At 52.0% G+C, this 23,220-nt stretch overlaps 2 protein-coding genes and 1 pseudogene across 2 annotated transcripts; 2 read left to right on the top strand and 1 right to left on the bottom strand.

The window, feature by feature from the left end:
• Nucleotides 1–3,125: 3,125 nt before the first annotated feature.
• Nucleotides 3,126–4,075, top strand: LOC106556762 (olfactory receptor 52B2-like). Its single transcript, XM_014075747.2, is given in 2 exon segments — nucleotides 3,126–3,543; nucleotides 3,546–4,075. Coding segments are annotated over 2 exon segments (948 nt in total).
• A 4,898-nt stretch (nucleotides 4,076–8,973) lies between these two features.
• LOC106556763 (olfactory receptor 51L1-like) lies at nucleotides 8,974–10,143 on the bottom strand (annotated as a pseudogene).
• An 8,207-nt stretch (nucleotides 10,144–18,350) lies between these two features.
• LOC106556764 (olfactory receptor 52P1-like) lies at nucleotides 18,351–19,267 on the top strand. The gene is given in 2 exon segments (XM_014075749.2): nucleotides 18,351–19,197; nucleotides 19,200–19,267. Coding segments are annotated over 2 exon segments (909 nt in total). The 5' UTR covers nucleotides 18,351–18,356.
• Nucleotides 19,268–23,220: the final 3,953 nt, after the last annotated feature.

Genomic DNA, 23,220 nt, shown 5'->3' with positions numbered 1-23,220 from the left:
GTCCTCATTTTACCCACCTCGGAAGGATGGAAGGCTGAGTCAACCCTGAGCCGGTGAGATTTGAACCGCTGACCTGCTGATCTAGCAGTAGCCTGCAGTGCTGCATTTAACCACTGCGCCACCTTGGCTCTTGGCACCACGTATGCGTGGCACCACGTATGCGTGGTGCGCCCTCATTGCCCAGAGTTGCTTTTAGCGAGATGGGAGACAATATACACAGTTTAATTATAGATGGGTAAAACAGTCATCCAGATTCCTGGTGGTGCACAACAACCTTTGATCCTGGATTCCACTCCTTGGGCTCAGCCAAAGAGGACAATTGGCCTTCTGGGTCTGAGGCCACCTGCATTCAAGCCAAGCGGGCAGATTCCCTGGGGATCTCTTGAGGTTTTTTTCCTTCTGGTCCAGCCCAAGACTTGCCTGTCCGATCCACAAGGGGTTTAGAAGACGTCTGGTGGCTACAGAGCATTTTCTCCCCAAGGCCACCCAGGAGAAACTCACCAAGTCCTCTCCCCAGCAGAGTTAGTCAGTCCTCAGTGCACTCTTGAGGACGGAGGGACAGCCCAGTAAGAGGGGGGGGGTTACTTCCCCCACAGGAAGGAGCTGCCCCCTTGGAGCCCTTCCTATGGGGCCATGCAAGCCTCCTCTAACTGGGCACTGGGGAGTCTTCTTTCCTTGGGGGGGAAGAAACCACCAGCGGATGTGAAGTTGAAAACGGCTAACTGGGACCTGAGGTGGGCTCAGTTTCTCCATCGCTTGGGGCTGAGGGAGCCAATTTCTGCCTGAAGATGGGAAAAGTGGGTCCTTGGAGTCCCCATGAAAGCCGCATAAATCACCTCCTTCCTTGCATGGTTGAGTCCTTTCTCTTCCCCCAAAGAAGCTCCTCAACGCCACTCAAGAGCTGCCTCCACCTCTCTCTGCAGGTGAGTCCCTTCTAGCCAGCCCATGGCCCACTTTGTGACTTTGGTCACCAGCCCGAGGACTGATTCTGCAAACCAGGCAGGGGGGTCCAACCTTGGCAACTTTTAAGACTTCCCACCTGCCAGAAATCCCCAGCCAGCAAAGTCTTTGCCAAGTTTGAAGAGCTGCTGTAAACCGAATACTGGTTTTCTTTGTGACTGTCAAATAAAGGAGATGATAATGTCATGGACAAGTTTGTTTATTGGACGTGGCAATAAAAATGTTCTGCAAGGATTGGGGCAACCAACCATGGTTGGGAATTGGGACAGGCCTTTTCTTCGAGATATCGTTTCCTCCATGGAATCTAGATAAAGAGAATCTTACCGAGTGAAATAATCTGTAGCCGTGTCTGATGCAGGAAAATATCTGTGTTTTTATGGCCTCACCAAGTCTAGTCATGGGAATAATCTCAATTATTTATTAAAGTAATCATTATGAAGATAAATTACATGCTATTATACTCTACTTAATATAGTCAAAAGATAGTCAAAAGACTCTACTGTATAATATAGTCAAAAGACTACTGTATTGATAGTGGCAGAAAAGTTGCTTTTCAGCAAAAAAATGGGAAGGGCTGTTAAGCATTATGGCAAGAGGTTGACGGTGTTTCCCTCCTGAACTCAGAATAACCGAATCACAGGCTTGGAAGGGACCTTGGAGGTCTTCTAGTCCAACCCCCCCCACCCCCCACCCCCCGCTCAAGCAGGAGGCTCAATACCATTCCAGAGATACACGATTGTCCAGTCTCTTCTTGAAAGCCTCCAGGGATGGAGGAGCAGCCACAACCTCTGGAGGCAACTTCTGTTCCACGGGTGAATTGTCCTCCCTGTCAGGAAGTTTCTCCTCAATTCCAAGTTGCTTCTCTCCTGGATTAGTTTCCCTCCGTTGCTTCTCCTTCCTTCAGGGGCTTTGGGGGATCTGGTGGTTCCCTTTTCTCTGGGCCAGTCCTAGGTGGGGTTTCCTGAAATCAGCTAGGAGGCAATTTCCCTTCTTTGGTTGCATTCGCAAAGAAGAGTTTCCAGGAATTCAAGAAAGAATCCAATGAGCTGCATTGGGTTTCTTTCTGGTCCAAATTCTTAGAATAAAGTAGAGCTGGGAGGGTCCTTGGAGGTCTTCTAGTCTACCCCCTGCTCAGTTGGGAGACCCTACAATTTGAGGCAAGTGTAATGTTTGTAATGTAATGTTTATTAACATTTGTAGGCTGCCCTTTTCCCTGAGGGGACTCAGGGCGGCTCACATAAAATCAGGGAGGGGAAATACAAACAATGACGTAGACACATATAATAAAAGTAATAAGCAACATACATTCATCATTCGGGAGGGGCGGCTATCCTTATCCCCAGGCCTGACGGGCAAGCCAGTTCTTCAAGGCTATGCGGAAGGCTTGGACGGTGGAGAGGGTACGAATCTCCACGGGGAGCTCGTTCCAAAGGGTCGGGGCTACTACTGAGAAGGCCCTCCTCCTTGTAATTGCCAGCCGGCACTGGCTGGCCGATGGAATACGGAGGAGGCCCAATCTGTGAGATCTAATTGGTCGCAGGGAGGTGATTGGCAGTAGGCGGTCTCTCAAGTATCCGGATCCACTACCATGCAGGGCTTTATGGGTGACTAATAGCACCTTGAAGCGCATCCGGAGATCGACAGGTAGCCAGCGCAGCTCGCGGAGGATAGGTGTTATGTGAGTGAACCGAGGTGCACCCACAATCACTCGCGCGGCCGCATTCTGTACTAGCTGAAGTCGCCGGATGCTCTTCAAGGGCAGCCCCATGTAGAGCACATTGCAGTATTCCAGCCTAGAGGTCACAAGGGCCTCAGTGGCTGTTGTTCCACGAGTTAATTGTCCTCACAGGAAGTTTCTCCTTAATTCCAGTTGCTTCTTGATTAGATTCCATCCGTTGTTTCTTGTCCTCTTCATTAAGACTGTTTCATTCATCTTTCCTCATTAGCTTCTTTGAAGTCCTTCTCAGAATACGGGCTCTTCACTCATCACAGCGTCACATCTCAGAAATGCTGCTGGCAATGTCGTTTCTACTAATGAAGCGGCTGCTTCCCTCTGAGTTAAAGCCACGCCCCCCCCCCTGCAGGTGGGGCCAGGCTTCCCAATGGTAACGTCTCCCCCTTCTTTCTCCCCCACCAGACCCTGGACTTGGGTGCGATGAGTCAACATGCTTCAGGACCCCCAACAGCCCCTCAACCAGAGCAGCCTCCCTCCTGCTTCCTTCATCCTGGTGGGCATCCCTGGCCTGGAGGAATACCACAGCTGGATGGCGCTGGCCTTCTGCCTGATGTACCTCTTTGCGCTCCTGGGGAACCTCTCCCTGCTGCTCCTCATCCGGCTGGAGCGCAGCCTCCACCAGCCCATGTACCTCTTCCTGGCCATGCTGGCGGTGGCCGACGTGACCTTGTCATCCTCCACCGTGCCCAAGACCTTGAGCGTCCTCTGGTCCTACTCCAAGGAAATCTCCTTTGACGGCTGCCTTGCCCAGATGTTCTTCACCCACATCAGCTTCATTGCAGAGTCCACCATCCTGCTGGCCATGGCTTTCGACCGCTACGTTGCCATCTGCCGGCCGCTGCAATACACCTCATCCTGTCTCCCTCCGTGGTGGCCAAGACCGGCTTGGTGGCTCTGGCCAGGAGCTTCTGCGTGATGTTCCCCACCGTCTTCCTCCTCAAGAGGCTGCCGTACTGCGGGAAAAGGCTGATGCCCCACTCCTACTGCGAGCACATGGGCATCGCCCGCATGGCCTGTGCCAATATTGCCGTCAACATTTGGTATGGCTTCGTGACGACCCTCCTGTCCCCTGGCCTGGACATCTTCCTCATCGCTGCTTCCTACCTGCTGATCCTCAGGGCCGTCTTCAGGTTTCCCTCCAAAGACACCCGCCTGAAGGCCCTGGGGACCTGCGGCTGCCACCTCTGCGTCATCCTGATGTTCTACACCCCGGCCTTCTTCTCCTTCTTTGCCCACCGCTTCGGCCATGGCATCCCCCAGTCTGTCCTCATCCTCGTGGCCAACCTCTACCAGCTGCTGCCTCCAATGCTGAACCCCGTGGTCTACGCCGTAAAGACCCAGCTGATCTGGAAGAGGCTCCGCAGGGCCTTCGGCAAGTGAGGCAGGGGGTCCCCACTGCGCCCATCAACGATGGGTTGGGAGCAGAAGAGCAAACTCCACCAGCTCCTCCTCCTCAAGGGTTGATAAACTGGGTGCTACTTGTCTGTTTTCCCCTTTCTCAACCCTGTGGAGCCCCCTTGGGCCCGGTGGTGCCCTAAGGACCCTGCTTAAGGGTTAATACACACACTGGTGTATCAGCCAATATCAGCTCCACCAGGTGACCCGACAGGAGACGCAACTAGATGAGCTAATTCTGCTTTATGGCATGGGGACACTAACTGCCTCTTGCAAGGTGTGTCAAACCTTCAGAAAGGGACAGATTTCCCATCTCCATTTTAACCATCCGATCAATTAAGGGAGGCCCTTCCTAGGTTTCTTCCTCCAGTTACGCTAGTGGGGGCTCCCTCCCGTCTTGTATCCCATCAGCCTCTCTTCTCCATCCCATTACATCCACTCTTAGCGTAGACGCTGCTGGAGCTGCCTTCCGAGGGATGAAGAGCTTCCAAGGTCCAAGGAGCAGATGCAGCCAGCCACGTTTCCTAAAAGCGTCCTGCCTTTCTCAGAATGACTGGGGCTGATTTCCTGGCTTTGGTCCGGGCTGTGCTTGTGGCTGCCGACTGGGAGGGCTCTCGCTGGAGGCAGGCGAGATGAGCAATAAACCCTCCCGATGGCCATTCCTGCCTCTTTTCCACACAACTTCTCAACTAACAACCGCAAGAAGTTTAATGAAGAGAAAGAGGAAGCTTGAGATGATGGAAATCTTCCCATATTGGAGGAGCTGTCAGAAAGAAGAGCGGGGAGGGGTGTCAACCTATTGTCCAAAGCACCTGAGGACAGGTAAAAAAAATAGCATATGGACGCTTGTCAAAGAGAGATTCAGCCTAAAACTATGGAGAAATTCCCTATCAGTGAGAAGGATTGACCAGTGGAACAGAAGTTGCCTCCAGAGGTTGTGGGTGCTCCAACACTGGAGCTTTTCAAGAAGAGGATGGGCAGCCATTTGTCAAGAACGGTATAAAGTCTCCTGCTTCAGCAGGGGGTTGGACCCGACGACCTCCAAGGCCTTCTAACTCTTATTAACGTCAGCGTCATTCATTGCCTTCCATAAACTTCAGTCTTACAAATTTTAATTTGGCCTCTGCAAAACCCTGGATTTTGCAAAGTCCTGGTGTCAGGCCTGCAATTATATTCCTTTTAGAATTTTGGCCTGCCACACTTTCTCTTATTTCATTATGCTGTTTCTTTAGTGTAGTCGATGGGAGGGGGGAATAGACAGGAGTGAGATTGTGGAATGTATTGTTTTCATTCTTTACTAGAAGCCAAGATCACCCTTTGTCTCCACACCAGTACACCTGACCGGAAGCAGCTGGGTGTGGATGCCAGCATGGAAGAAGATTGGACCATGTGATGGATTGTGGGTGTGGGGACAAGATCATGAACTTTTAACTGGGTGGAATTCTGATGTCATTTCCAGTATTGGGATTCCATAGCATGATGCCAAGATGTCTGCTTTATTAAATTGGAATATTAAGGATCGTTTTGCCTTTGACTCTGATTTAATTCTACATGATACTTGGAACGCTGACACCTGGTGTCTGAGCGGCTTCAGCCCTTCACTGTGGACCATGGCTTTCCCTCTTATTATTTCTTGCTATGTTATCATGGCGCGTTTTGTGCTATTGGTACACCACCTCCGTATGATTCTGGTGGTTTATAGGTATAAAGAATAAAGAATAGTACTAAATGGAAACTGTTCTTCTTTAGTCCCATAAAAGATGCCTCATGACAGCTACTCTGCACGACCCCTTGTAACTGAATCTCGGAGTAGGTACCGACAGAGAGCAAATCTGATGTGCCCTCCACCCACCCACCCATTCCATAGCAAGCCCTTCCCCCATCCCAGATCCCTGGCCTGGCCTGGCTGCAAGCACTGAGCTTGGCCTTGTGCTCCTGCAGTGAGAGAAATCGGACCAAGAAAGGTGGTTGGGCACTTCAACCGAAGAAGCTGCGTCTCCTGTCCGGCACCAGAACTTCTGATTCGGTGGATCAGGGAGATTTTTAACTTAGGGGGAAAAGTGGGTAAAACAGGAAGGACTTCCGGAGAGACAGCAGGGCAGGAGAGAGGCTGCGTGTGGCTGAACTCCTTCTGACCATTTTAAACCTTTGCTTATAAATATTTCTTTATGATCGAATTTTAACTGAAGCCCAGAGCCTAAGTATCCGCTGGGATTTGACGGGGACCAGCTAACTTTACTGCAGAAGGGCCAAATGCCAACTCAATTCTATTAACCATTTTGTATCCCACTCTTATTATTTTTAGATTATAACGTATCCGATACACTTTCCTCCTCCTGATTTCCCCACAACAACAACAATCCTGTGAGGTGGGTTGAGCTGAGAGTGACTGGGCCAAGTCATGGCTAAGGCTGGACTTGAACTCACAGCCTTCTGCTTTCTAGCCTGGTGCCTTAACCTCTAGGCTGAACTGGGCCTTAGGTCAGGATTTATAACTTGGACCATGGCAGGAAGGAGAGAGCAGGGCCTGAAAGTGAAGGGGGTTTTCGGGGACCCAGACCTGAGTCAGAGGCAGGCAAGGCTCACTTGGAGAGTCCACCGATGTTTGTTTGTTTATTCATTTATTTATTACCACATTTATTGGCTGCCCATCTTACCAAAGGGAGACTCTTAAACCTCCTTGTGTTTTCGTGCCTCGTCCCCCTCCCCAAAGCAGCCGAGGACCTGGGCAGGCCCTCCGGACAGTTCAGGGAATAATGCTCTCCTTTAAGGTGCACAAGCCATGCGCTAAACAATAAGATAACAATGCCAAGCACATAAACGACCTTTTTGTTTGCGTTTTAGAATCCTTCCTCAACATTGAAGGAGCTGGAGATCCAATTCATCTCAAGGGGGCTACTGGGAGGACCAGTACAGACCCTCTGAAAACTATTCTTATCACAGAAGAGGGAACAGGGGGCAACGTTTCCCCGCTCCCCTGAACTGCCAGGCCAGGGTTGAATGGAAAAACCTATTTGGATTTCCAGTGTTTGAAACCCTGCCTAGGACTGCCCCAGAGAAAGGGGCGTCAACAGATCCTCCAAAGCCCCCGAGGGCAGGAGAAGAAGCCACGGATGGAAACAGATCAAGGAGAGAAGCCACCGGCATCTAAGGATGCATTTCCTGACAATGGGGACAATGAACCAGTGGTACAGAAGTTGCCTCCAGAGGTTGTGGGTTCTCCGTCACTGGAGGCATTGAAGACTGGACAACCATTCGACTGGGATGGAGTAAGGTCTCCTGCCTTGAGCAGGGGGGTGGGCTAGAGGACCTCCAAGGTCCCTTCCAACTCTGTTATTCAATTAGCCTCCTATTATTCCAGGGTGGAGCCCAGCACTGCCACAGTGGGCCGGACAGGTGGTGGAGGAGATGCAGCGGCCAAAGGAGCTGCCATCTCACAAACCTTAAGAACCATCAAGCAGCTGAGAAGGTCCTGATAACTGGCCACGGAGGGCGAGGGCCCAGGGTTGCCTAGGAACAAGCAGAGCGCTCTGAGTGACAGGGCAGAATCTCCCAGGAGACGCAGAGAAGCAAAAGTTGAGATAAGCCGGGGAGAAGGGAAGGTTTGCTGAAAGGGGAGAAACAGGACAATGAAGTACAATCCAGAAGCGCAACGTGATTTAGGCCATCGGACATCGTACTGCAGCCAAGACTGTCAGTCTGTCTATCAACCCTCTGGCTGCTGTTGGGTTCGTGAGCAGGGCTGCCCCCCCCCCCCCGATTTATGTAGCCTGTGAGGGTCCCAAATCACTTAGAAGCAGACTGCAACATGGGTCGAAGATCCCCCTCCCCAAAATCCCTACCCCAATGGAGCTGCCTGCCAGTAAGAAGCAGCACCCAAAACTCTTCCAGGTACAGAAGGAAGGGAATCTTCTCCCCGTCGCCGCGAGATCGGTCCGCCTGATTGGAGAGTTTCTCCAGATTTGATTGCTTGCTTGTTTTTTTTTTTATTTGTAAAATTTATTATCCGCCCATCTCACTCCGGATTTGTTTACTTGTCTCCTTGTTTGTTAAGATTATTAGCGTCCCATCTTCCCACACGGTAACTTTGAGCCATTACAATGTGCTGGGAAATGGCGTGAATATTGAGGTGAGAACAAGGAAAGACTTCAATTCCCTCTGAAAGGGCCCAACAAGGGACCAGAACCAAGCATAGAAACTTTTATTTATGGACTTATTTATTTACTTTGATATGCCAGTCAAGCCTCCCCTGACCCTTATAAAGGGAAGCAACGGTCTTCCCCATGGGAAAAAAGAACCGAATGGACTTTCTCTTTGTCTTTTCTTGTCTTTCTTAGGGAAACCTTTCCAGATTGGGTTTAGGGCCACTCCCCATGGCAGAACCTGCTGCGGGACAAGAGATACACTAATATCGAAGCAATCGTGGAACAGAATCATTAAAGCAGACAAAATGAAACGTGAATGACAAAAATTAAGGCAATGTTTTAATTCTTTTAAATGAATTGAATGGCTGGATTGTTCTGCTGCGACGTGTCCTGTGGCCGGTTGTCCCATTAGGCCCAGATTCTGCTTAAAGGGGAGCTTCAGCTTCGTCCCTCTGAACCTCAGAAGGAGTTGAAGGGGATTCAGCCTCATGGAATTGAATTGGGGGGGGGGAACAACTTCAGAGCTTCACCCACCATCTGAAAGGAAAACAAACCTTTCCTCCTCCTGGACGCCGGGGCCTTTCCTGAAGCACCTGTCCTCTCTTGGGTGGGTCTTCCGTGGCTGCAATACAAACGCTGGACTCGGGGTTTCTTGTGGGTCCCAATGCGCGTCTGCAGGGGGAGGAGAAGAACGGCACCTAGAAACGGCCACAAGTGGTGATGACCCCCTTGCGGTTCTCACCCTTCTCTCTCCCTCCGGAACCTCTTCAGGATGCGAATGCGGATTTGCTTGGTCTTCACGCTGTACACAATGGGGTTGGTCACGGGGGCACCAACAAGAAAGCGTTGGCGATGAGGATGTAGGCGACGGGGGACGCCTTCCTCCCGAACCGATGGATCATGCTGAGCCCAAGCATGGGGACGTAGAAGCTGCAGACCGCACAGAGGTGGGAGACGCAGGTGCTGAGGGCCCGGAAGGCTTCCGCCTTGGAGGCGACTCCCAGGACGGTCCTGAGGATCAAGACGTAGGAGAGGACCAAGCAGGACTGAATCCACCCCTGTAGAGGAGAGCATCACGACCAGGCCGTAGAGGCTGCTGTGCCTCCTGTCTGAATGAACTAACTTCAGGAGATCCGGGTGCAAACACATGGAGTAGGAGAGCACGTTTATCCTTCCAAACTCCTGAGGCTCATAAGGATGGGACCCGGCAGGACGAGGCAGAGGACCGGACGGCAGCCCCCACCCCAATCTTGATCACCGTCCCATTGGTCAAAACGCCGGTGTATCTCAGAGGGTTCCGGGTGGCCACCAAGCGGTCAAAGGCCATGGCCAAGAGAAGGCCAGATTCCATAATGGAGCAAGCGTAGATGAAGGTCATCTGGGCCAGCAGGCCTCAAGGGATCTCACGGTGGTTGAACCACAGGACGCTCAGCATGGTGGGCAAAGTGGCGAAGGATAAACCCAGGTCCGAGAGGGCCAGCATGGAGAGGAAATAGTACATGGGGAGTGGAGAGCTTGGTCCGTCCTGATGGCGGAGAGGATGAGGGAGTTCCCTGCGAGGGCCACGAAATACATGCAGCAGATGGGGAGGGAAATCCAGAAATGGTGTTTTTCCAGGCCAGGAAAGCCCGTCAGGAGGAAAACTGGGGGGCCGAAGTCTGAGTGGTTGGCGGGGGGTGGGGATATTCTCTTACTTCTGGATTGTTTCCTTCCCTGGGGAAAAAAGCCACAGGAACAGTTACTCAGGTGGCCTCTGCTGACCGTTGATGAAGCTTCACACACACATTGAGTATCTGTTTCCATCACCACCAGACCTTCGGAAGATGCTGTGCTGCCTCCAGGTGGTTTTGACTCAAGGCCAACAACTCCGACCTGCTTTGACGGATTGTCTGGACCTAAATCCAACATGTCTTCAGATTGGGGTGCTGATAGATATTCTTAGCTACTCACCTTTCAGTTCACGCTTATGTAGAAGTCCTCTCTCTCTCTCTCTCTCTCTCTCTCTCTCTCTCTCTCTCTCTCTCTCTCTCTCTCTCTCTCTCTCTCTCTCTCTCTCTCTCTCTCTCTCTCTCTCTCTCTCTCTCTCTCTCTCTCTCTCTCTCACACACACACACACACACACACACACGTGCTCTTTTGCATTCAATACTTTCACTAAACTCATAGATTGCCCACCTGAATAACCTCAACTCTCACCAGGCATTCCAGCTTAATTCCAATTGTCTGAAGAAAGAAATGATGGCATCTTGGATGTCCAAGAAGAAGGGGCTACCGAGTCTGTCCCTTCACTTCCGCAGCTGTGGAGCCCTCAATCCAGGGAGGTTCGGCTCAGTCAGGATCCCCCGGATGTCCTCCACCAGCAGGGAAACGTTGCTCTTCTCCAGACCTCTAAAACCTTGCCCTTCAGGAGGAGTTTTCCCCACTCTTCCGCCTCTCCTCCCTGCAAGATACGGCAGTGAGAAGGGGAGCTTTGGGAGGGGACCACGGAGGGGAGGAGGCCCTGGTTGAGGAGCCTTTCCTAGGAGAACAGAAGGAACAAACTGAGAGGAGGGAGGGAGGGGAAGGGTCGCCGTAGGAAAAAGACAGAGAAGTTGAAAGTGCCCGAAGGGAATGAACGGATGGAGAGAGGAAGAACCCAAATCCCCAGGAATTTAGGTTTGGGCTAAAAACCCCAGTTGAGCCTCCCCAACAGGCACAGCCACTCACCGAACGCCTCTTCCCTCGCTCTCTTGCAAATGTGTGCAGATCATTATGGCTCCAGGCTGGCCTCCCTCTGTTCCCCAAGGCCGGCTGGCTCTTCCGTTGCTCCTGCGAGTTTTCCCTCTTGGCCTCTCCAGTCGGTCCCCCATTTCTGTGGGGATGCAAGTAGTGAAAGGGCGGGATGGCTTGTGGGGAGCCTCTCCTCTCCCGATTTCTGCTCTGTGGAGGGATGGACCCCTGGAGAGGCTCTGAAGCTCCTGCCCCTTCCCCTGTGGGCGGTGGGGTGGGTCCTCAGAGCAGCTGAGGGATGGGGCTCACGGGGTAAGCAGCGCTCTGCCCAGGGCCTCTCCAGGGAGCTTCAGGAACATCCAGATCAGCAGTTCAACCTGCTTTGTTCCCCTCTGCCAGGTGGCAGGTGCCAGCTATGGTGTCTCTATCCCAGAATCAGCCTGAATCCCATGGCACGACAAAACCGCGCTAGTCAAAATCGCGGTGATAAAATCGTGGCGCTAAAGCCGCAACATCATCACCGCGCGTCATCACCGCCGCGACAACAGCGCGGCAACAGAAGGGTGCTTTAAAACGGCACCGCAGCAGAAAGCCAACTTCAATTAAGGTATATTAAGGTATATAAGTCTAACTGCTATTGCTATTGCTATAACTGCCAATATTCAAGGCAGATGCACCACATTGTTTTTATGCCAATATATCTAACTCTAATGAAGAAATCACTTCAGCTCAGGGAAGATAATTTTATTATAAAGTAAGAATAAAGGGAGACCCTTCAGGGCCCTTCAGAGAATCTTAAAGTCCCAACACCCAGTCCAGCACCAAACCCAAACACGCACCAAGGAAGTCTCCATTGTTAACACAACCAAACAAACTGAAGAAAAATCTTGCCGACTGAGGTGTTTTGCCAGATTCTGCTTCCTCTGGAGTCTCGGACTCGAACTCTGCAGCCCCATCGTCTCAACCTCAGAAGGAACTGAGAGGAGACCCAGCCCACGGGCTCTTCTCAGGAGAGCCAGTTTCAAAGGGAACCTGCTACAAAGCTCTCCTCTTGCAATTGTTTAGTCACCGAAGGAGAGCCTTCTTCTCCCATAATTCCGGAATGACTGGCCATGAGTCCAGTGAAGAGCTTTCTCTTCCTAAACGTTGACCCTAATTCTGCTGCTGCTGCTTTATTTTTATTTTTTTAATTTCGTGGGTGGGGCTGATGATGGTGGCAGCTGCTGCTGGTAGTTCTCTCAATCCAGGAGAAGCAGGAAATCCGATCCGCCATGCCATGGCAGCCTTCCTGGCTCTCCTCAATACTTACGGCTGACTTTCCTTCTCTCCTTCCCCGGGGGAGGCTGGTTCAGCTGCTGCTCATTGGGGCTCCTGGCTTCCCCTGTAACACCCACCCACCCCCTTCCTTCCCCCACGTCTCCGTCCCACCTCTGTGCAGCCACTCCAGTCACCTCCCTTGGTTCGCCAGCCCTTTGAACGGGCCTTGAGTCAGAAAGGGGCCACGGGGCTCCTTCGGTGGTCTCGGGAAGGGTGGGAAATGGGCAGGGCCAAGGAGGTGGAGGGGTGCCTCCTCCTCCTCCTCTTTGCCCCACGGGCACTTTCTCACCAGCCTGGCCAGTGAACCAACACAGGCCTCTGACTAGCCAAGGGGTGCATGCGGAGTAGAGCCATGGATCTTGCCTTCTGGTCTGGTTCCCCACCCACAGATTCCTTCCGGGGACCTTTGCATCCGTAGGTGGCGTCCAGGGAGCCTGGTGGTTTCAAGAGCGTGAGAGGTGGCCGTGCTGCTTTCCGCTGCCTTGGGGAGGCCACGCTTGGAGCCCTGCATCCAATTCCAGTCCCTGCGATGGAAAAAGGATGCTGAGACCCAAGAAAAAGAGGGCAGGAGAAGAGCCAGAAAGAGCCCCATTCCATGCTCAGATTGGCATCGGAGGTGCTCCCTCCTCCCGGTTGATACGGCAGCCCTTGGAGTAGACCTCATTCCTTATTTAGAATTCGTAACAGGTAGTCCTTGACTTAGGACCAGAATTGAGCCCAAAATTTCTCTCGCCAAGCGAGACAGTTGTTAAGTGAGTTTTGGCCCATTTTATAACCTTTCTTGCCACCCTTGTTAAGTGAATCACTGTGGTTGTGGAGTTGAACTGGCTTCCCCAGTGACTTCGCTTGTCCAAAGGTCAGAAAAAGTGGCCACGTGATCCCGCCAGGCCACCGCCATCCTAAATGTGACTCAACTGCCAAGGGTCCAAATGTTGATCATGTGGTCGTGGGGACGATGCAAGGTTGTAACTGTGAAAAACAGCCGTAAGTAACTTTGAGCCATCACTGAATGAACTGTTGTAAGTTGAGGACTAGGTATAGGAGCCAATCTTGCCATTGCAGGAACGTTTTCTGAATCTGCTCACCTGCCCTGGTCCAGAATAACAGGGAGTTGGAAGGGAGCTTGGGGGCCTCCCACCCCCCTCGGGAGGAAGGGCTCCTGGCTCTCTGCCAGGGCTCCCCCATCCCTTCCGATGAGCCCTTCAGGCTCTTTTCTTTTGCCGCTTCTGGGGGCAGTGGGCCTGCCAGAGAAGGAGGAAGGAGGTTGGCCAGAGAAGCCCCCAGGGGGGCCAAGGGGCCCACAGCGGTTGAGAGGCTGCCAGGGAGGGAGCCAGGGCCAAGCACCCTCCTCCTCCTCCTCCCTTGGGCCGTGCCAGCAGGGCGGCCCGAGAGGCTTCCTTGGGATGCTGGACGACCCCCCTTCCCCCCCAGCAGAGCCCCCGGGGGAGAGCTCCGTGCCAGAAGGGCCATCCGCCCTGGAGAGGTTTACCTTCAGCCTTCTGGAGCCACCCAGAGGGAGGAAGCGAAGGAGGGAGGACATCAATCCCAGAGAGAGACTTTGGTGCCCGTGGGGAGTGCCAGAGTCTCTCCGAAGACCATCGGTGCCTTTGGCCAAATGCCCCGGGTGATCCTGAAACAGCTGCTAAACCTCAGCTTCCCCTGGTAAGGGCAGCGCGATGGGCGGCTCCTGGGTTGCCTTGAGAGACCTGTGAGCTGGACTTGGAGACTTGTGGCCAACAGTCCTCGGCAGAAACCAGAGAAACCTCTGAAGTTGGCCATCACGCCGTCTCCCTCGCCCGCCCAGAAGCCCTTCTCCTTCCCAAAGACATCCAGGCCGACTCCACGGATGGATGGGTGAAAGGAGCACCCCGAAAGACAAGCCCTCTGCCACACCCTTCTGGGCAGAGCCCTGGGAGACGCAGAGGATCCCACGTTGCTAGAGAGGCACAGATTATAGCAGGTAAGGAAGGGTCAAGTGAATTCAGGGGCCCTGGATCTGGGGGGCTTATACCCCCCCAAACTGTTCGAGAACTGGCAGGGCCATTGACTGAAGTCTTTGAGAAATCCCCCAGTCCCAGGCAAAGGAAACCAAAAGGAACAATGCAATTAACAAAGCCAGCATGATTTGTTTTAAAAAGGTCATGCCAGACTATTTTTACTGCTTTTTTTTTGACAGTCTGATTAAATTAGTGGACCAGGGGAACGGGATGGATTTCATAAGGCGTGTGGCCACGTAGACCACGGCCCCCTTCTTTTTTTTTTGTTCCAGTCTTTTTTGAATGAAAATGTTGAAAAAAAAAACTTTTACAAATATTTTACTTCCCTCCCCCCCAATTCCCCCCTAACCTCCCCCCCCCCGACTTCCCAGAACCAATACAGGGTATAAATCTTTAACAAAAACATTCTAAAATAAACTTTAAAAAAAGTTACTATCATCTTTCATTTGAGCTTTAACTCCTCTTTTGTTAGGCTAACTCTAAACAGATTAGATCATTCCTTGTTTCTTCAGTCATAAACTATCTGAAATTTCTTGGTCCCATATTTATTTTGAGTATAGTCGATCCATCTTCTCCACTCTGGTTTATATCTCTCGTTTGAGTGGTCCTTGAGATATGCAGATATTTTAGCCATCTCTGCTAGGTTTGTGACTTTTAGTGTCCGTTCTTCTTGATGAACCTGAACAAGGTTGTCTCGTTGACAGATGGAATCGCAGTTGGCTGAACAATCCTACTCAGAATAACAAAAGAGCCTAATAACTAAGTTGGAAGGGAGCTTGGAGGTCTTCTAGTCCAACCCCTTGCTCAAGCAGGAAGCCCTGGATCATTTCAGGCAAAGGGCTCTCTCTTCTTTAAAGCCTTCAGTGATAAAGACCCCACAACTCCTGGAGGCAACTCCTGTTTCCCTGGTTAATAGTCCTCACCATTAGGACATTCCTCCTTAGTCCCAGGTTGCTCCTCTCCTCGATTAGTTTCCATCTGTTGCTTCTTGTCCTGCCTCCGGGTGCTTTGGAGAGCAGGTCGACCCCTTCTTCTTCGGGGCAGCCTCTTAAATACCGGAAGACATGCCACCTCCAGTCCTTCTTTTCATGAGAGTAGCCGTCCCCAGTTCCTGCAACCATCCTGTGTACGTTTCAGCCTCCAGTCCCCTAATCCTCTTTCTTGCTCTTCTTTGTACTTTTTCCAGAGTCGCCAAACCTTTTTTTGTATTGTGGTAATCAGAGCTGGAAGCAGGATTCCAGTTGTGGTCTTGCCAGTGCAGAATAAAAATCAATACTAACATTTCAATTCTGATTCTGATTCTATCCCTCTCTTAATGCAGCCAAGGATTGTGTTGGTCTTTTTAGCAGCTGCCACGCACAGCTGGCTCGTATTTGAGTGATTGTCCAGTAGGACTCCCACTGGATCCCTCCAGGTGCTACTCTTGAGCCAGGTACCACCTGTTCTGTGCCTTTTTTTCTTGCCCAGATGTTCCTAAATATTCCAAAGGAAACTGGTGTTTTCCTTTCACCCATGCTGGGCCGTGTTTAATCTTTGGTCTACTCAGGTTACATCAATGCCCAGATCCTTTCCATGAGGACCACTGCAGGGGTGGGTTGCTGCCTGCGTTACTGCTGGTGAGGTGCATGCGTGTGTGTGTGCAGTTGCCTGTAAATAGGTCTGTGCATGCGCAGAACATTAAAAATGTAAAAAAAAAACCACAATGGCGACCAGGGGGCTGTTCGGAGGCGTGGGCAGCCCTGCCGTTCCTACCGATTCGGCGACCCAGTCGCAATTTCCACTTTCAGTTCACCCAAACTGGTACGAACCGGTAGCAACCCATCTCTGGACTGTTGCTACGTGTCAACCCTGAAGCTGATACTAAGCCAGGCGCCATCATTCCTGTAGCTCTGCGTCTGGTTTTATCTGCCAAAGTTCAGCAAGTTACATTTCTGGTCACTGAACAGCATTAAGACTGAACAGAATGTTCAAGTCCATCAAAATCTCTGTGAAGGTTGAACCTGTATCTTGGGGTGCCAGCAATCTCCCCAAAAAAACTTTCTGTCATCTGCTAATTTTGTACACATCTCTCCTACTCCCTCATCTGAGAAAATGCCAAAAGGGAGGGGCTCGAAAACTCAGGTCCCCTCTGCAGAGCCCCCTCCCTGTGGACAGGAAGGACCTTCCATGGACTCTGGGAGTCCAGCCAACTGGGATTATTGCATCTTGGAGGTGAGAACTGGTCCCTCCTCATGCTGGAAAGCCTTACAAAAAGGGAAGGGAGGGAGGGAGAGGTTAGAGCTTCACAAGCCAGGGGCAGTTTATCCCCCCACAGATGGGACGGGAAGGTTGTCAGAGAGCAGGAGAAGACGCGGTCAGCCCTGGAAGCCATGTTTTCCTTGGCCCTTCAGAGCTGCCACAATGGCTACCCTGGGAAAAGAGGAGGGGGGATCGCGTGGGGTTGGTGGAGATAGGTAGCCATAACAACATTCTGTTCTCTGGGAGTCAAGGACATCCGTTCTGCACCCAGGTGGGAGTGACTGGGGATTGTCTTCAGTTGGGACCATGAGTTGATTGGACCGTGTGATGGTTCTTGTGGGTGCAGGGGGTGGTTCTTTGACTTTCTTTTGGGTGGGGAGAACCTGGAATTTTCAGATTCGGGTTTTCTCAGATGTCCCCACAAGGCTTCTTTAATAAAAGGGAACTCTGAGGAATTGCTAGCCTCAGAGTCTTCTTTCATGGGGGGGGGGGGTGTCTTACTTGGAACCCTGGCACAAGCCTCAGGTGGCGACTGCCAGAGCTGTTAGCTTCCTGGGTGGGCATTTGACTTTGAGAGCTCCTTCGAGTTCTTCCTTTGGACCTACGAGACTCCAAGGAGTCTGATCTCCACGGAATCAGGGAAGATTCCCTTCTGTGGGTTCTCTGCATCTGTGAGTTCTCCTGTCAGGCTTGTCCCGACTTGGGCACTTAGGAAAGAAAGACCCTCGACTCCATGGTTGAAGTGAAAGGTTCACTTGGGCTAAGTTCAAGCAGTCACAGCATAAGCAGAGCTGGATCTGAATGTTCCTGTGCAAAACCTGTGTTTTTCCCACTTCCCTGGGCTCCACTTGACTAGTCCATTAGTCTCCAATAGTATTCATTTGAGGTGGGGACGGCTTTGAGGTTTGGTAGAATTTCGCGTTCTGGTCTCCCAGTCCGTCCTTGATCGGCTGGTTCGTTCCAGATTGGCAGCTCTGGTTCCTGTCCTCCTCTCATTCCCTCCCTCCCTTCCCCTACAAATTCTCTCTTTTTCCCTCCTCCTCCCCTGGATTCTGTGGCAGGATGCCAGCAAAGCGAGTTATGCTGAAGATGGCAGAGCTGGCTCCTCACTTGTTTCAGGAGCAGGAGGGAAGAATGGGAAGAGCATTTGAGGAAGCCACGTGGCTCTTGGTCCAGGCGAAGGATTGTTAGGATACAATAATGGGCAGATGGGGGAGGGAGGGAGATTTCAGCCAGGGTGGATTAGATTTAGATTTAGATTTATTAACATTTGTATGCCGCCCACTCCCTTGGGACTCTGGGCGGCTTACAGGCAAGACAAAACATATGTTGAAAAATTTAAAATAAGGACACAAGTATTAAAAATTTCAACAACATGCATACAGTTGGAGTGGGGCTGGATGCTAATCAACAGCCCCAGGAGGCCTGCCGGAACAGCCAGGTCTTAGTGGCTTTACAGAAGGCCGGGAGAGTCGCCCAAGTGGCCCCTCGGGCAGCCCAGAACTCTGTGGCCATCAGAGGTCTCTTGAGCCAAGGTGGCACAGTGGTTAGGGTGCAGCACTTCAGGCCACTTCAGCTGACTGCTATCTGCAGTTCGGCTGTTCCAATCTCACCAGCTCAAGGTTGACTCAGCCTTCCATCCTTCCGAGGTGGGTGAAATGAGGAGCCAGACTGTGGGGACGATATGCTGACTCTTAGAGAGGGCTGAAAGCCCTATGAAGCGGTATATAAGTCTAACTGCTATTGCTATTGCCATTTCCATGTCTTCAGCCCAGAGTCGTCCTGGCGCACGCGGGTGGGATGTCTGCCATGATGAACCTGGTTAACAGAACAGGAGACCTGGGCCAGTTCTCCTTCATAATGGTGGGCATTCCTGGCCTGGAAGCCTTTCACTTCTGGATCGGCATCCCGCTCTGCCTTGTCTACGTGGTGACTTTGGTGGGGAACATCATCGTGGTCATGATCATCAAGGTGGAGCCTGACCTCCACAAGCCCATGTTCCTCTTCCTCTGCATGCTGGCCGTGAATGACCTTCTCCTCAGCAGCACCATTCTGCCCAAGATGCTGGGCATCATGTGGATGGGCTCCAGGGAGATCGGCTTCGGTTCCTGCCTGCTCCAGATGTACTTGGTCCACACTTTCTCCATGGTGGACTCTGCCCTCTTGCTGGCCATGGCCTTCGATCGCTACGTGGCCATCTGCCGCCCGCTGCACTATGCGACCATCCTCAGCACCACGGCGGTTATCAAGATGGGACTGGCAGCTGCTGCCCGGGGAGTGATATTGGTCATCCCCGGCCCCATACTTCTCAACAGGTTGCCCTCCTGTTTCCTCAAGGTCATCCCACATGCCTACTGTGAACACATGGCCGTGGTCAAGCTGGTCACGTGTGCCGATACATTCATCAACCGGACCTACGGCCTTTCGGTGGCACTCTTGGTGGTGGGGCTGGACCTGGGGCTCATCGCCACGTCCTACGCTATGATCCTGTGGGCCGTCTTCCAGCTGTCATCGCGAGATGCCCGGGCCAAAGCCCTGGGCACCTGTGCTGCTCACACCTGCATCATCTTGGTATTTTATGTGCCCAGCCTCTTCACCTTCCTCACCCACCGGATCGGCAAACACGTCCCTGCTTACATCCACATCATCCTGGCCAGCCTGTACGTCCTGCTTCCCCCCATGCTGAACCCGCTGGTGTACGGATGAAGACGCAGCAGATCCGCCAGCGGGTGCTCGGCCTTTTCCACCCGGGAAGGAAGGCCGATTGGTAGCCAGCACCTGGTGGCAGACGCGGGTCATCCATAGGCCCCCAGGCAGCCGTAGGCCCCGTACGGAGGAGAAATTCAGCAGGCTCTGGCAGGTTCTGGAGAACCCCTAGCGGAAATTTTGGGTAGTTCGGAGAACCAGGAAATGCCACCTCCGGCTGGCCCCAGGAGTGGGGAGGGGGGAATGGGGATTTTGCAGTATCCTTCCCCTGCCACGCCCGCCACGCCACGCCCACAGAACCCGTAGTAAAAAATGTTCAATCCCACCACTGCCCCCTAGCAGCTCCGCATCAGATCCAGTGGGTTACGTGGACCAGTTTCAGTCTGGCTTTAAACCAGGGAAGAGAGAGCGTTCACCACCCTTGCTGATGACCTCCGGCAGAGCCAGGACTGGGTGATGCCCCATCCTTGTCTTCCTTCATCTCTCAGCTGCTTTCAGCCCTTCTGGACCGCATGAGGGGGGGGGGTGCCTAAGCGCACCAAAGTGCCTACCGTCCCTCTCCTAATATTCCCTTGTATCTGTATCCATTTCATGTGTTCATAATCATGTTTATACCATGTCTGTTATCTCATTCATGCCTGACTAAACAAACAAACAAACAAACAAATAATAAATAAATAAATAAATAAATAAATAAATAAATAAATAAATAAATAAATAAATAAATAAATAAATGTGGGAAGTTATCATCCAGCCCTCTCCCAGAAAAATGAAATATCCTAGGAAATATTGAAAAGGCAGAATATTTCTCTGGATGTGAAAAGAAAGAAACATGTTTTAAAAGACAGAATGGTTGCCTGTAGCTTCCTGCCCATCCCCAGTTAATGGGCCATTGAGATGGCCAGGCTAGCCCACTTTACATAATAAAGACTTCACCAGCAGCTACAGAAAGGCATGATAATATACTCAACTGACCCCAAGGCATCTGAGAACTCATCACAGCCTAGAGAGTAGCCCCCTGCATGGCCCCATGGGAGTCTGACAACCAATCAGAATACATTTCTTACACAGGAACAGGAAACAGAGAGGTGGGACTAAACAGGGTATAAAAAGCCTAGCAAGCCCCTCCCTCAGCCCTTCTCTCTTCTTCTCCACCAACATTGAAGCATGTGATCCCCTTTTCTGTTCAGGACTCAAGCCACGTGGTCCTGTCCAACAATAAACCATCTTTCCAAGCAGCCTCCATGTCTCCAAGTGTCTTCTTCTCCACCTGGACCTGAACCCAGAAGGACATTTCTTTCAACAGAAAGAAAGGAAGGAAGGAAGGAAGGAAGGAAGGAAGGAAGGAAGGGAGGGAGGGAGGGAGGGAGGGAGGGAGGGAGGGAGGGAGGGAGGGAGGGAGGGAGAGAGAGAGAGAGAGAGAGAGAGAGAGAGAAAGAAAGAAAGAAAGAAAGAAAGAAAGAAAGAAAGAAAGAAAGAAAGAAAGAGAGAGAAAGGGATGGGGGAGCCCCACGGGTTCACCTCCTTCCTCAGCAGCCAGCTCCAGTCAGTGTTGAGGGGAAGGAGAGGGGCCCTACACACCCAGACCCCCACTTGTAGGGCTGCCCTAGGACTCTCTGCTTAGGTAAAGAAAGACCCTGGGAAATAGTCACTCAATGGATCAACGGTTGTCCAGGGACCTTGCAGAGCCCTTTGTGGCACAGTGGGGTTTGGAGGTGGGGCAGGAGGAGGAAGAGGACTCTGGCAGATGGAAGACGGCTGTCATGCTGCTGGGGGGGGGGAAACCACCCTGGGACACCCCCAAGGCAGCCTTCTGCTCAGCCCCAGGAAGCCGAGCCTCTTCAGTGGGGAAATGTGCTTAGGGAGAACACCCTGGCACGGCCTGCGCATAGCACCATGGAGATAAGAAAGTGCTCGGTGCCTGTTTATCTAAAACGCCATTTGCCTGCTTATCTTCGTGCTGGACACCTGCCTGGTGAGCCATGGCCGGCTGGTACTTGGCGCCTTTCTTCCCGTGGGGGAGGCAGGGCCGGTCTCTTGCGGTGGGCGGGGCCTTCCATTGTGAACAGGTCCCCCAGGCCCTTCTGACCAGGAGCCCAGCCAGAGGTTGAATGCTGGGCTCCTGGCTGTGACCCCATCCTCCGCCTGGCCATCTCCTACATCAGCGTCTCAAAGGTGCCAAGGATGAGAAATGCCTGTGGAGATGCTCTGTCATCCAGGTGGTGATTGTGCCAAGGGGGCTTTTCCAAAAGGCAACTGGACTTTCTTGGGTTTTTTTCTTTCCTTTGAAAATGTTTCGCTCCTCCCCCATGAAGCGTCTTCAGTTCTCGGTTCGGTTCAGTTCTTCAGAACTGCGGAAGCTTCTTGGATGAGAAGCGAAAGGTTTTCCAGGAAAGAAAAGAAGAAACTCCTCTTGGGAAAGCCCCTTTGGGGGGAGGAGGGGGAGGAGCAGGGCCAGGGAAGGAAGAGGGAGCTGGGCCCTCCCAGTGGCCGAGAGGAGGAAGCTGGAGAAGAGCCCCCATCCTGGCAGAAGGACAGACACCCGGAGAACCTCCCAGAAGCCCAGAAGAGATCTTCCAGGAAGAGGAGAGCCACCGGGAAGGAGATCAGGTGCATAAGCAAGATCAGAGCTGGAGGATCTGCTATAGGATGCCCCCGGCTGCCTCTCGGGATCCTCAGGGCCTAATTCAAAGGAGAAGCTGGTTGGATTTTATTTGGGGGGGGGATTGTTTGTTTTTTGACTACTCAGTCACTTATTGTTTCACAACTGGAACTTCTCTCCTCATTCCTGTCCTCTCTCTATGGCCAACTTCCTCAATGGACCCCTGATCAAACAAACCCCTTTGTCCTTCCCCTCCCGACCCTCTCTCTCTCCTGGCTTCAGTCCGTGGGCAGAATCAGCCCTCTCGGGGGCACCAGGCATCAGGAGAAAACCCTGGAGCTCATCATAGCAATAGTAGCAATAGTTAGACTTATATAGCGCTTCATAGGGCTTTCAGCCCTCTCTAAGCGGTTTACAGAGTCAGCATATCGCCCCCAACAACAATCCGGGTCCTCATTTTACCCACCTCGGAAGGATGGAAGGCTGAGTCAACCCTGAGCCTTGTGGGATTTGAGCAGCCGAACTGCAGTCAGCTGAAGTAGCCTGCAGTGCTGCATTTAACCACTGCGCCACCACTTTCTCATCCTTGAGAAAGGCTAAAATAACCAGAGAGCCTGGGCAGATCCCTCACCTGGTCCCTCATTGACTCAAAGCAGAGCATTCCTGGCCTTCTTCCTCAGTCCCCTGAGCTCAGTGGTGGTTTTCCAATGGCTGCCACGGGTTTCCTTCCAGCTCCTCTCCGTGGGTCTCCAGGAAACAGTGGTGGGGAAACTGAACCCCCACACAGGGGCTCTTCCAGGATGCTGAGCCCCAAAACTCCCTTTGCAAAGCCTTCGCAGGACCATCCTTAGAATTCTCCACACACCAGACTAGGAAAAAGATGTGGGGACTCTAGAAAGGGTGCGGAGAAGAGGCACAAAGAGGATCAGGGGACTGGAGGATGACGCATACGAAGGACGGTTTACGTAGTTAGTGAAAAGAAGGGCCAGGGGGGACATGACAGCTGTCTTCCAATATTTGAGGGGCTGTCACAGAGAAAGGGGGGTCAACCCATCCTCCCAAACGCTCTTATTCAGTTGTTCTGTTGAGTGATTGACACAAAGGGGTGTGTGCAGGGGAAGAGTTGAGTGGGGATCTCTTCTTCAGCCTCATCAGCCTTATTGGGGGAGGGGTTTCTCATGGGGTTCCTTCACAAGGCTTCCTTCACAAGGGTCCAGGGCCCCTGCAGTAAGGACATTTTCAAGGAAATACGCAGCACCAAGTGTCAGCACTCCTTCATTGGATAATCAGGAAAGAAAACCACGAGACTCCATTGATAGAAATCAAGTGTACTTTTACTAATTATAAATGATTAGAAGCGTAGCAAAGCGAAGACTGATTATTTAGGCACGAAAGCAAATGATATATAGAATAACC

The sequence above is a fragment of the Thamnophis sirtalis genome, unplaced genomic scaffold, assembly GCF_051295495.1.
Source record: "Thamnophis sirtalis isolate CommonGarterSnake01/CBP01778 unplaced genomic scaffold, rThaSir2_p1.2 scaffold_8, whole genome shotgun sequence".
Taxonomy (NCBI): domain Eukaryota; kingdom Metazoa; phylum Chordata; class Lepidosauria; order Squamata; family Natricidae; genus Thamnophis; species Thamnophis sirtalis.
This window is presented reverse-complemented; position numbering and strand designations above follow the sequence as displayed.